Source organism: Macaca thibetana, chromosome 20 (assembly GCF_024542745.1).
Source record: "Macaca thibetana thibetana isolate TM-01 chromosome 20, ASM2454274v1, whole genome shotgun sequence".
In the NCBI taxonomy this organism is placed as follows: domain Eukaryota; kingdom Metazoa; phylum Chordata; class Mammalia; order Primates; family Cercopithecidae; genus Macaca; species Macaca thibetana.
The window spans coordinates 55,610,041-55,622,497 of NC_065597.1; the positions used below are offsets into that span (position 1 = coordinate 55,610,041).

The 12,457-nt window shown below is 39.5% G+C and overlaps 1 protein-coding gene across 4 annotated transcripts in view; it reads right to left on the reverse strand.

Annotated features, from left to right (window-relative positions):
• LOC126944488 (phospholipid-transporting ATPase ABCA3-like) overlaps window positions 1-12,457 on the reverse strand; it is a 179,919-nt gene that overhangs the window by 90,402 nt on the left and 77,060 nt on the right. For all 4 annotated transcript variants that reach the window (XM_050774024.1, XM_050774026.1, XM_050774023.1 and 1 more), the window contains 3 exons: window positions 1,846-1,975; window positions 469-623; window positions 78-233 (listed from right to left, as the gene is read on the reverse strand). In XM_050774024.1, the coding sequence (XP_050629981.1) occupies window positions 78-233; window positions 469-623; window positions 1,846-1,975 (441 nt within the window). The remainder of the gene's footprint in view (window positions 1-77; window positions 234-468; window positions 624-1,845; window positions 1,976-12,457) is intronic.

Sequence of the window (12,457 nt, forward strand, 5' to 3'; positions counted from 1 at the left end):
GTGTCAGCTGATTCTTTTAGAGTAGCTGCAGAATGCAGTGGGAATCCATATTTGGCTTTGTTTGTTTGTTTGTTTACCTTGGAGCCCCCTATAAATGCTATAATGATGGAGAGTTTGCGCTTCATTCCTCCACTCAGTGACTTTGACAATTTGTTACGCTTTTCTAGCAGGTTAAAAGTAGCCAGCATGCGGTCAATTTCAGTAGGCGTCATCTTTCCATGTACTCCTTTTATCTAGAAAAAGGAGCCAGAGTTTACTTGGTGCTTCCAACTTTACTCTTAGAAACATATTACACCAGCTTTTCTCTTACGTCATTCATGTAGTAATTTATTCCCTTTGCTTTTCTTTATGTTTAAAGAATTCATTAAAATCAATTTTGAACTTTGTAAGAATAAGAATATTCGTAGTAGCTAATCTACCTGAAGCACATGAATAGACTGGGGGAAAAGGAAACTTTCTTTTGCTTACCACAGAATAGAAATGAAGGTGTTCTGATACCGTCAAGTAATTAAACAACAGGTTCTGCTGGGGACACAAGCCCAGCGATTTCCTAATCTGGACCATCTGCTTTGAGATACTGTATCCATTAATATAGGCATTTCCACTTGTGGGAGGATAGAGACCTGGAATCAAGTAGAAAACATAACAGAAACTTAGTTTTCATAAGGGAACGTGGAAACAAACTGCTCATTAGCATATCAACTTTGAAATTTACATAGAGATGACTCATTAGCATTAGCAATATTTCACACAGAAGAAAATGCTACAAAACACTGACAGTTATTTTTGAGGTGATGAACTTAGAAGTAATTTATTTTGTAATTTCCTATTTAACTGTATGTTCTATGTTTCAATGTGTATGAATAAGTGCAAATCATTTGAGTAATAAAAACATGAGTGAGTGTCATATTACAACATGCCAGCATTGCCCATCAGCCATTTGACATTTATGAATTCTGTTTTAAGCTGTGCATTGCCTTAAGTTAAGGTGTATATGGTAAGCCCCAGGGCAACTACTAAGAAAATAACTCAAAACTATATAATGAGAAAAATTATTAAAGGAATTAAAATGTTACACACTAGAAACTATTCACTTACTGCAGGCCGGGCGCAGTGGCTCATACCTGTAATCTCAATACTTTGGGAGGCCGAGGTGGGTGGATCGCTTGAGCTCAGGAGTTTGAGACCAGCCTGGGAAACATGGCGAAACCCTGTGTCTATTAAAAATACACAAATCAGCTGGGCATGTAATCATGAGAATTGCTTGAACCTGGGAGGCGGAGGTTGCAGTGAGCTGAGATTGCGCCACTACATTCCAGCCTGGCAACAGAGCGAGACTCCATCTCAAAAAAAAAAAAAAAAGAAAAAAAAAAGTGTATTCTGCTGAGTGGAATTTTCTATAAATGTCAATTAGATTGTTTTGAGTAACAGTGCTGTTAAGTTTTTCAGTAACTTTAATAATTTCTGTTTACTGGTTCTATCAATTGCCAGAAGAGTGGTGTTGAAGTCTCCAACTATAATTGCAAATGTGTCTATTTCTTTTTTCAAGTCTATCAGTTTTTGCTTTGAGCATTTTGATGCTCTGTTCTTTGACTGCATTCATATTAAGAATAGTTATGTTTTCTTGGTAGATTGACCTTTTTATCATTATGTAATGTCCTCTTTCCTCTTCCCCAAAATAAATGCTAATTTTAAATTTTATAACAATTATTTGCAAACTTGAAAATAAAGGAGATTATTAAAGTATGTATCACAGAAATCACTAAACTGTGAACATCAAGAGGATACACAAAAGTCTCATTGCTTTATCTACAGTTTTTTTTTTTAACAGAGTGGAACACCTACCTGAGAGAATGGACAGAGTGGTGGATTTTCCTGCCCCATTATGTCCTAGAAGAACAGTGATCTGCCCCTCATATAAATTCAAAGACAAGTCATTTACAGCTACTTTGGTAGTGTTGTGCGTTTGGAATACCTATGGGAAAAATCCCACAAATACTAACTTTATCACAATCACATTGAAAGAACAAGCACTCATACCAGCTATCAAAGACACAATACATCATCAGTTATGAGAAGAAAAATCAAAGTGTAAAGGAATGAAACTATGAAAAGAAATATTTGAAGGCATAACACAAGGTTTAGAATGTCACAGTAGATATACAAACATTCCCTGAGCAATCTTATTCATTACTGCTTTCTTTTCTATTTTACTTTATGTGTATAAATTTAAGGGGTACAGGCGCCATTTTGTTACACAGATATATGGTATAGTGGTGAGGTCTGGGCTTTTAGTGTAACCATGACCCAAATAATAAACACTGCTTCAAGTGATTTTTCATCCTTCATGCATCTCCCACAATCCCACCCTTCTGAGTCTCCAATGTCTGTCATTCCACACTGTATGTCCATGTATACATATTATTTAGCTGTCACTAATAAGTGGGAACACGCAGAATTTGACTTTCTGTTGCTGGGTTGTTTCACTTAAGAGAGTGGTCTCCAGTTTCATCCATGTTACTGCAAAATACATGATTTCATTTTTTTTATGGCTGAGTAGTATTCCATCGTGTGTACATACCACAATTATTATTATTTTTAATTTTTAAAATTGTTTTTTGAGACAGAGTTTCACTCTTATTGCACAGGCTAGAGTGCAGTGGCACGATCTTGGCTCATAGCAACCTCCACCTCCTGGGTTCAAGAGATTCTCCTGCCTCAGCCTCCCGAGTAGCTGGGATTACAGGCATGCACCACCGTGCCCGGCTAATTTTGTATTTTTAGTAGAGACGAGGTTTCACCATGTTAGTCAGGCTGGTCTCGAACTCCTGACCTCAGGTGATCCACCCGCCTTGGCCTCCCAAAGTGCTGGGATTACAGGTGTGAGCCACTGTGCCCGGCTTATACCATAATTATTTCTTTATCCAATCATCTGTTGATTCAATGGATGACTGCTTTGTTTCAGTTTCCATCTTGAACTTATAATGCCACAATCTTCTTCAGTTAATGTCTTTGGCCCAATTTAGAGAACTGTCAATTGAAAATCACACATGGATATTTATCTCAAATTTTTTATGTGTAGACTAGTAGTGCTTCTGCTTAATACACAAGAAGGTGGAAAAAGAATCACTCCCAGTCTAGCAACAAGTAGAAGCTAAAAAATCTATGAAATTATAACTTTTCTTGAACCCATCTTAGAGGTAAGGTTTCCAGGCAACCAACCAGCCTGAAATTTAAACTTTCAAGGAGAGATGGCATATTAATATTTGCTTGTCTGGAGCAGACATGGGTACCTAGGAGCCAACTTGAGTACTTACACAAGCTAGTAAGAAGATTTAGGTTAGATTTTTTTTTTTTTTAAATGAGGTGAAAACAGTCTAAGAAACACAATACTTAAATGGAAGAGTTGGGATTCAAGCCCATATCATTAAGAATTAAAGCATATTTTCCTTCTAACACAACCTATAGATGGTGAATAAAGGCAAACATCTTGTGTAATAGAAAAAAATACTATTGGGCTGGGTGTGGTGGTTCATGCCTGTAATCCCAGCACTTTAGGAGACCGAGGCAGGTGGCTCACGAGGTCAGGAGATCGAGACCATCCTGGCCAACATGGTGAAACCCCGTCTCTACTAAAAATACAAAAATTAGCCAAGTGTGGTGGCGGGCACTTGTAGTCCCAGCTACTCAGGAGGCTGAGGCACGAGAATTGCTTGAACCCAGGAGGCGGAGGTTAGAGTGAGCTGAGATCACACCACTGCACTCCAGCCTGGCAACAGTGAGACTCTGTCTCAAGAAAACAAAAAAACAACAAAAAAAAACCTATTTAAGTTTTTAAAAATCCCAAATGGTGGTAGGCATTTTCTCCCTAGGTGTCTTATACTGTCTTCTCCACAGACTTAAGCATCAGGCCTGCAACTGCTTATTTGAAATCTCTACTTGGATGAATGTCTGAAGTTCCTATATCCAAAAGTAAGCTCTTAATTTCCCAAACTTTCATTTAAAAACCAACAATAAACTAATCAAACTGTGACTTTTCCCCAGTATCTCCAATATTCATAACTGGTCAACTAACTCCCCATTTCCTCAAGCCACTAAACCAACAGCCACATTAGTTTCTTCCTTTTCCCTCAATCCCACATCTAACCTATACATAAGTCTTCAGTTATAACCTTAAAACACATTTTGCATCTTTTTTTTTTTTTTTTTTTGACAGAGTCTCACTCTGTCACCTAGGCTGGAATACAGTGGTGCGGTCTCGGTTCACTGCAACTCCACCTCCCAGGTTCAAACAATTTTCCTGCCTTAGCCTCCTGAGATTACGGGTACCTGCCACCACACCCGGTTAATTTTTGTAATTTTAGTATAGACGGGGTTTCACCATGTTGACCAGGCTGATCTCGAACTCCTGACCTCAAGTGATCACCCGCCTCGGCCTCCCAAAGTGCTGGGATGACAGGTGTAAGCTACCATACCTGGCCTGTTTTGAATCTTTATACTGCGATCTCCAGTGCCACCAGCCTAGTCCATGGTGCCATCATATCCTACCTGAGCTACTATCAAAACCTCCAATTTGTCTTCTTGTTTCCACTCAGCGTCCTCACAACAGCCAGAATGGTCCTGCCTGTCCAATTGTACACTGGCACCACTTCTGATTCAAAACATAATCAACATGTGAAGCGCTTTCCAACCCAAGGGTTTTGATTTTTTTCTATTTGAATTTTTTGTTCCTAGTTTTTTTTTTGTTTTTTTTTTTTTTCTTCCTGGAGAGGGGGATGGAGTCTTGCTCTGTCATCTGGGCTGGAGTGCAGTGGCGTGATCTTGGCTCGCTGTAACCTCCGCCCCGCCGGGTTCAAGCAATTCTCCTGCCTCAGTCTCACAAGTGGCTGGGATTACAGGCGCCTGCCACCACGCCTGGCTAATTTTGTATTTTATTAGAGATGGAGTTTCACTATATTGGTTAGGCTGGTCTTGAACTCCTGACCTCAGGTAATTCACCCGCCTTGGGCTCCCAAAGTGTTGGGATTACAGGCGTGAGCCACCCACCGCACCTGGCCTGTTCCTAGCTTTTCAACCATCTGGTTCATTCTCATCTAGTATCAGCTCCAAGGGTGCTGTTTCAGGTTTGGGTTTCCAGGAAACAGTTCTCAATTAGAAGATTAGAATGTAGTATGAACGTTGTCCAAATCAAAATGAGGTCACTTGTGTTAAACAACAACAACAACAACAACAAAAACAAACAAACAAACAAAAAAACACCTTAATAAATACATCTAGGGAAGGCCATGAAGAGAGAGTTCTCATGTACAAATGCCTAATAACAAAGGCTATCACAAAAGGCTCTGCAGAAACCACAACCTGGCAGCCGGGCACAGTGGCTCACACCTGTAACCCCAGCACTTTAGGAGGCTGAGGCAGGTGGATCACCTGAGGTTAGGAGTTTGAGACCATCCTGGCCAACATGGCGAAACCTTGTCTTTACTAAAAATCCAAGAACTAGCCAGGCATGGTGGCATATGCCTGTAATTTCAGCTACTCTGGAGGCTGAGACAAGAGAATTGCTTGAACCTAGGAGGCAGAGGTTGCAATAAGCCAAGATCACACCACTATACTCTAGCCAGGGAAATAGAGGGAGACTCTGTCTCAAAAAAAAAAAAAAAAAAAAAAAAAAAAAAAAGAAAGAAAGAAAAGAAAAGAAAAAAAGAAACCACAACCTTGCATAAAGGCCATTGCAGTCCTACACAAAAAATGTTTCTGTAAAGACATCTGCCCAGCAACTGCCTATCTGACCTCAGACTGGCACCATGCTTGTTATTAATCCTTGTAGCCAAAAGTAATTATCTGAAGCAATCACATAATCCTCTTAATTCTCCTTTAAAAATCTTTATAATTCTTTGCTTCCATGAATATATATATATACACAATTTACCAAAACACATGAATGCTCTATTTCCAAGTAAATACCACTTTCTTTTAGAGAGCCTCTCTCTGTTATTGATATAAATGGTGTCAGAAGTGGGATCAAAGTGAGCTCACTTCAGAAGAATCAGCAGCCCCTAGAATCAAATGTGGTACAACTGAGGACTCTACATTCTCTGCTTCCATGAGTTACTTTTTATGCCCCAGTGAATCTCTTCTCAGATTCTCATCCTCCCTCACTTTGGTGAGTGGTTTATGACTTCATATGGGGTTTGTTTTGGTTGTAAGGCCACCTTAGTAAAGAACCTTATCTCTCTCCTAGAATGATAAGACTTTCTTTTATGACAAGTCCTTTCTGGTATAAAGACAACTACCCTTCTGGTTTGAGTATCCTGGATTCTACATAATTTATATCCTGTGTCTGAGGCATGTATTTCTGGTGAATTCACATGGCCTGCATGCCTAGTTTAATATTTTGTTTGGTCTGCATGCCTGGGTTAAAGTTTTTGTGAACACTCTGATTTTGGTTTCATTTTGGCTTGCTTATGTGCATTTTTAAATGATTTGGCTCTTTCCCCTTGCTTGCTTCTAAAAATATTCTCAGAGTAAGAAAACATTCTAATGGTAGACGAAGATTCTAAAAGCCACTAGGATGGTCACTACCATCTAAAACACCAGTCTACACTCCTGACATTTGCTGACAGGATTAATGGGATTATCTTTGCTCTCAAGAGATTAATAAGAACAAAATGGGATTCTCAAACATGAAGGAATGTTAGGTTTTCTGGGATTTGAGCCACCATTATGGGCCATTTTGGAGCACATTTTTAAACCAATGGGAAAATTATGTTTAAAACATTCACAGCTGAAATGGTCATTCTCAAACTCTTTCAAAAACTTCTAACTATAGAGTTGACATGTAGAGCCTTCTAAGTCCTCTATGATTTTTCCAGCCTACTCTGAATCTGCTGACTTTTCTACTGATGCTGAAATAAAACTCATTGCTTACAGCATTCCAGCCAAGAATAAAAAAGTCTTAAAGGGCTTTCAAATTAATGGCTTGACAAATTACAGCAACCTGAACATTTTTCAGAAATGTCCATTTAGGATTGCCTGGCTAACAATCACTTATAGTGATGGGACAGTTAATTGAAGGATTATTAGTCCACAAGAAAAAGAACTAGGTAAATGTTCATAAAAGTTAGGCTTCCAGATCAGACGAGTCAAAATCTTGAGCTGAGATCAACATTATAAGGTATCTCTCTCCAACATAAACATTTTGCTTTGGCTACGAGGCAGGGCAAAAAAAGCCAAAAAAGAAACCTCGAATGCTTCCCTACCTTCATTGACTAGTAAGCAAACCAGGCCAGCACACAAGAGAGGAGATTTGTTACTAAAAACGCAAGTCTACTTGGAGATTTTGTTGTCTTATACAATTTAGCCAGTCCTAGCTAAACATAAGCATTGGAATACTTAATCCTAAACTTATTCAAAACTGAAAAAAGAAAAGGAGTGTTTCGTTTGTTTTTTAAAAAGTCAAACTGCTATGAAAGCTACTTTACCAAAAATTTTGGTCCACAGTCTTAATTAGAGAAAGTACCTAGCAGAGAAAATAAAGTTTAGTCATGTAAACAAGTCTCATTTTGTCAGAAATATAATTTGGATCTAACTCTCCTTTATAAATTCGTGAGTTTGTATTACTCTCCCAAGACTAAAATTCTAAAATAAAAGCTACAGCGTCTTTGTGTGTGTGTACATATGTGTGTGTTTAGGTATGTTTCCACATATGTACATGTTTTATTTTATGTGTTGTGTCTACATGTAAAGTCTGGCCAAAAATCCCTTAAGAAATTCTCTTCAGATTAACTTAGAGGAGCACTCATATAAAATATACAGTAATTAACTCAAATTCCTTTTAGTTCATGTGACTTATGTATATCTTTAACAAATAAGCTGGCTTTAACATCATTGGTAAAATAAAAATAGAAATGTCTTCAAAATTGTCACACTACAGAAGGTTCTTTACTTTTTTGGTAACTGACCTAAAACACAGTATTTTTTGTTTTATCAAGGTAATTTCCTACGTTATCTTTATGAGATTTCTTTTTGCTTACTCAGGTTTGAAAGCATTAAGTTTTGTATACCCATATAACTTTAAGTTAATTTTACTTTTTACAATTTATTTTTAATTTTCATAGGTGCATAATCGTTGTATATATTATGGGGTGCATATGATATTTTGCTAGAAGCATACAGTTTGTAATGATCAAAACTGGGTAACTGGGATATCCATCATCTCAAACATTTATTATTATTCCTTTGTATTGGGAAAAGTCCAGGCTGAGCATGGTGGCTCACACCCATAATCCCAGCACTTTGGGAGGCCAAAGCGGGCGGATCACCTGAGGTCAGGAGATCGAGACCAAACTGGCCAACATGGTGAAACCCTGTCACTACTAAAAATACAAAAATTAGCCGGACATGTTGACATGTGCCTGTAATCCCAGCTGTTTGGGAGGCTGAGACAGGATAATTGCTTGAACCAGGGAGGCAGAGGTTACAGCGAGCCAAGATCATGCCACTGCACTCTAGCCTGGGTGACATAGTGAAATTCTGTCTCAAAAAAAAAAAAAAGAAGTCTAAACCTTCTCTCCTATTTTAAAATATGCAGTAAATTATTACTAACTGTAGTTGCCTTATTGTGCCATCAAACACTTTCTATCTAATTGCATTTTTGTACTCGTCAAGAAACCCCCTTTTATGCCCTACTCTGCACTACCCTTTCTAGTCAGTGGTCACCACCACTCTATTCTCTACTTTCACGAAATGAATTATTTTAGCTCCACATATGAATGAGAACGTGCAATGTTTGTCTTTCTGTGCCTGGTTTATTTCACTTAACATAATGTCCCCAGTTCCATCCATGTTGCTGCAAATGACTTGATTTCATTCTTTTTTGTGGCTCAGTAATCTTCCACTGTGTATATACACCACATTTTCTTTACACATTCATCTCCTGATGGACATTTAGGTTGATTCCATATCTTGGTTAGTGTGAGTTATGCTACAATAAACATGAGCGTGCAGATAGATCTTTGATACATTGACTTCCTTTCTTTTGGATACATATCTAGCAGTGGGATTGCTGGATCATATGATGGTTCTATTTTTAGGTTTATGAGCAACCCCTGTACCATTTTCCAGCATGGCTGTACTAATTTACATTCCCACCAATAGTACACAAGGGTTTCCCTTTCTCTCCATCCTCACCAGCATTTATTATTTTCTGTCTTTTTTATAATATCAGTTTAGCTGGGTTGAGATAATATCTCTTTGGGGTTTTGATTTGCATTTTCCTGATGATTAGCTGCATTGACAGGTTTTTCATATACCTGTTGGCCCTTTGTATTACTTCTTTTGAGAAATGCCTATTTGGATCTCTTGCCTATTTTTAAATTGGATTTTTTTTTTTTTTTTTTTTTTTTTTTTTTTTGCTAGTGAGTTGTTTCAGTTCCTTTTATATTTTGGCTATTAATCCCTTGTTGGATGAATAGTTTGCAATATTTTCTCCCAGTCTGTAAACTGTGTCTTCCCTTTGTTGATTGTTTCCTTCCTTCACTGTGCAGAAGCTTTTTTTTTTTTTTTGAGATGCAGTCTCACTCTGTCGCCCTGGCTGGAGTACAGTGGCGCAATCTCAGCTCACTGCAACCTCCGCCTCTCGGGTTCAAGTGATTCTTCGGCCTCTGCCTCCTGAGTAGCTGGGACTACAGGCACATGCCACCACGCCCGACTAATTTTTGTATTTTTAGTAGAGACAGGGTTTTACCGTATTGGCCAGGGTGGTCTCAAACTCCTGACCTCGTGATCTTCCTGCCTCGGCCTCCCAAAGTCCTGGGATTACAGGCGTGAGCCACCATGCCTGGCCAGAAGCTTTTAAGCCTGACACAATTCCATTTGCCAATTTTTGCTTTGATGTCTGTGCTTTAGAGGTCTTATTCAAGAAATCTTTGGCCAGATGCAAGATGAATAGCCAGTCCATGTCCTTTCAGATTATATTAGGCCAGACGGCCAAAGAATCTTTACAGCTGTGGACACAAGTAAATATATATTGGTGTTCATTTCAAATGAATACAAAAATCTCTGATCTGATAGTGATGGAAAGAGAGATGTTCCAAATCAATGGTCTCACATTATGTCCATAGGTTGTGTTAATCTCCTGCCACAGGCAAATGATACTAGACACAGCTGCAACTGAGTCAACTATTTACTTGAGTTTGTGGTAGATCCACTGTCATCCCACAGCATTCATCTGGGTGGATTTTTGCACGAACCAGAGTGGTAACTTAAATGGTAATGTGACCAGAGATCACTACTAATACATTCTTTTTCTTTGAGACAGAGTCTTGCTCTGTCACCCAGACTGGAATGCAGTGGCGCCATCTTGGCTCATTGCAACCACTGCCTCCCAGGTTCAAGTGATTCTCCTGCCTTAGCCTCCCGAGTAGCTGGGACTACAGGAGCGTGCCACCAAGCCTGGCTAATTTTTGTATTTTTAGTAGAGATGGGGTTTCACTGTGTTAGTCAGGATGGTTTTGATCTCCTGACCTTGAGATCCACCTGCCTCAACCTCCCAAAGTGTTAGGATTACAGGCATGAGCCACCACGCCCAGCCTCTAGTAATACATTCTTGAAAGGTGGTTCTAATATCTGCCACTTCCCCAGAATGTAACAATGCTTTTGATTTACCATCTTGGCTAGTGGAGGTAGGTAGTTTCAAAGGATTCAACTTGATTTGACCCTGTAGGGGCAGCTCTTCTCTAGAGGCCATGGGGCCAATGTAAGGGTTACACCAGCTACAAAGTATGTCGTTTCCAATTGTACATGTGACAGCTGTGGAGATGCCCACTGGGTGTGTCCACGGTCCCAGTGTACCTACTGTAAGCCGGACAAGGACCAGGATTTCATTTATTACCTAGCCTGCACATACCCCTGGTTAAACAAGGGGACTATGAGGACACTTTGCATCTCTGAGTATTACCTAGACAAATAGCTATAGGTCCTTTTGCAGAAAGACTTGGGTAATCATTATCATGTGCCTTTGCCTTAGTTTTGCAGTCTGCTTCCACTTAGCAATCAAGCCCCTCCTCCAGTCAATAGGTGTCAGCTCTGAAAACTGAAAAGGATGGAGGAGACCATTAATTACTACTGGGTGCCTTGCCTCCAGCTCCTAATGATTCATTCATCCACACTTCTGGTTGTATGGTTTGAGCAATGCCCTCGCTGGCTGCCCATCTATCTTGCCTCCAGGAAATTGTGTTTTATTAACCATCATTTGTAGATCAAGTGCCCCAGACTGTCACTCCAAACTTGTCACTTATTAGGAAAATTGTTCATGCCTGTGCCACACCCTGATCGCGATTATTTTTGAATCATATCTCCGTTGTTATCAGTGAGTCCAGTTCTGCAATAATATCTCCTATTGGCAACAGTTCCCAATGATGCTGGTGTTCCTCTTATTAGCACATTTCTTAATGCTTCGATAAATGCTCTCTGGGTCCACTTGCAAAACAGTCATATAGTAGATTCATTGGATGGGACTGATTCAGGGTTTCTCTGAGGTTGCAGTCAAGGTATTAACTTGGACTGTAGTCACCTGAAGCTTGACAGAAGCCAAGACATCCACTTCCAAGGGGACTCACTCACACAGCTGGGAAGCTGGTACTGGTTATATTGGAAAGCCTTGGTTCTTGTCCACAGAAGCAAGTCCACAGGGCAGCTTGAAAGACATGGTGGCTTACTTAAGGGCAAGCAACTGAAGACCAAAGTAAAATTCACAATACCTGCTATGAACTGGTTTTGGAAAGCATGTATTTTCACTTCCATTGTATTATACAGATCACACAGGAGAGGACTGGACAAGGGTGTGAATATCAGGAGGTGAGGATCACTGGGGACCATCGTGAAGCCTGCCAACTGTAGTCTACCCTCCGCTTCCAGTGATTCATATTCCTCCCATGTGCAAAATACCTTCACCTGCTCCCAATTCCATAATCCTTTATAGCATCGACTCAAAGTCCTGGTAAAGCAAACCCGCACAGATTATGAATTTAAGCTTTTCTAGAGCTCTCCTATTCTTTTGATTAAGTTTGGGGCTTAGTTCTCAGTTTTTTTCTTTTCTTTGGCTACTGCGGATGAGAATCTCTTTATATGTTTCCTGGGAGGCTCACTAGATTTTATAACACCTAGCCTCTGATGGTTAATCGTAAACAATGTCCATGTATCCGTTCTCCCCCAGCAATACCTATCCAATTCTATAGTCCATGTAACTACTACTAATCCCATATTTTTCAAATGCTTGATGGATGTCACTAACTGATGCATTTATTTCCCCTGGTATATCATCCCAATTCACCACATATGAACACTGTACTGCTAACTTGTACCACAGTCTACCACTTATCTTATCATTTACTTTCTCTGGCAACTCTGGGTATCAGTAATCACTAACTGGTCCCCTGGGAAGTAAACTGTAAGATGA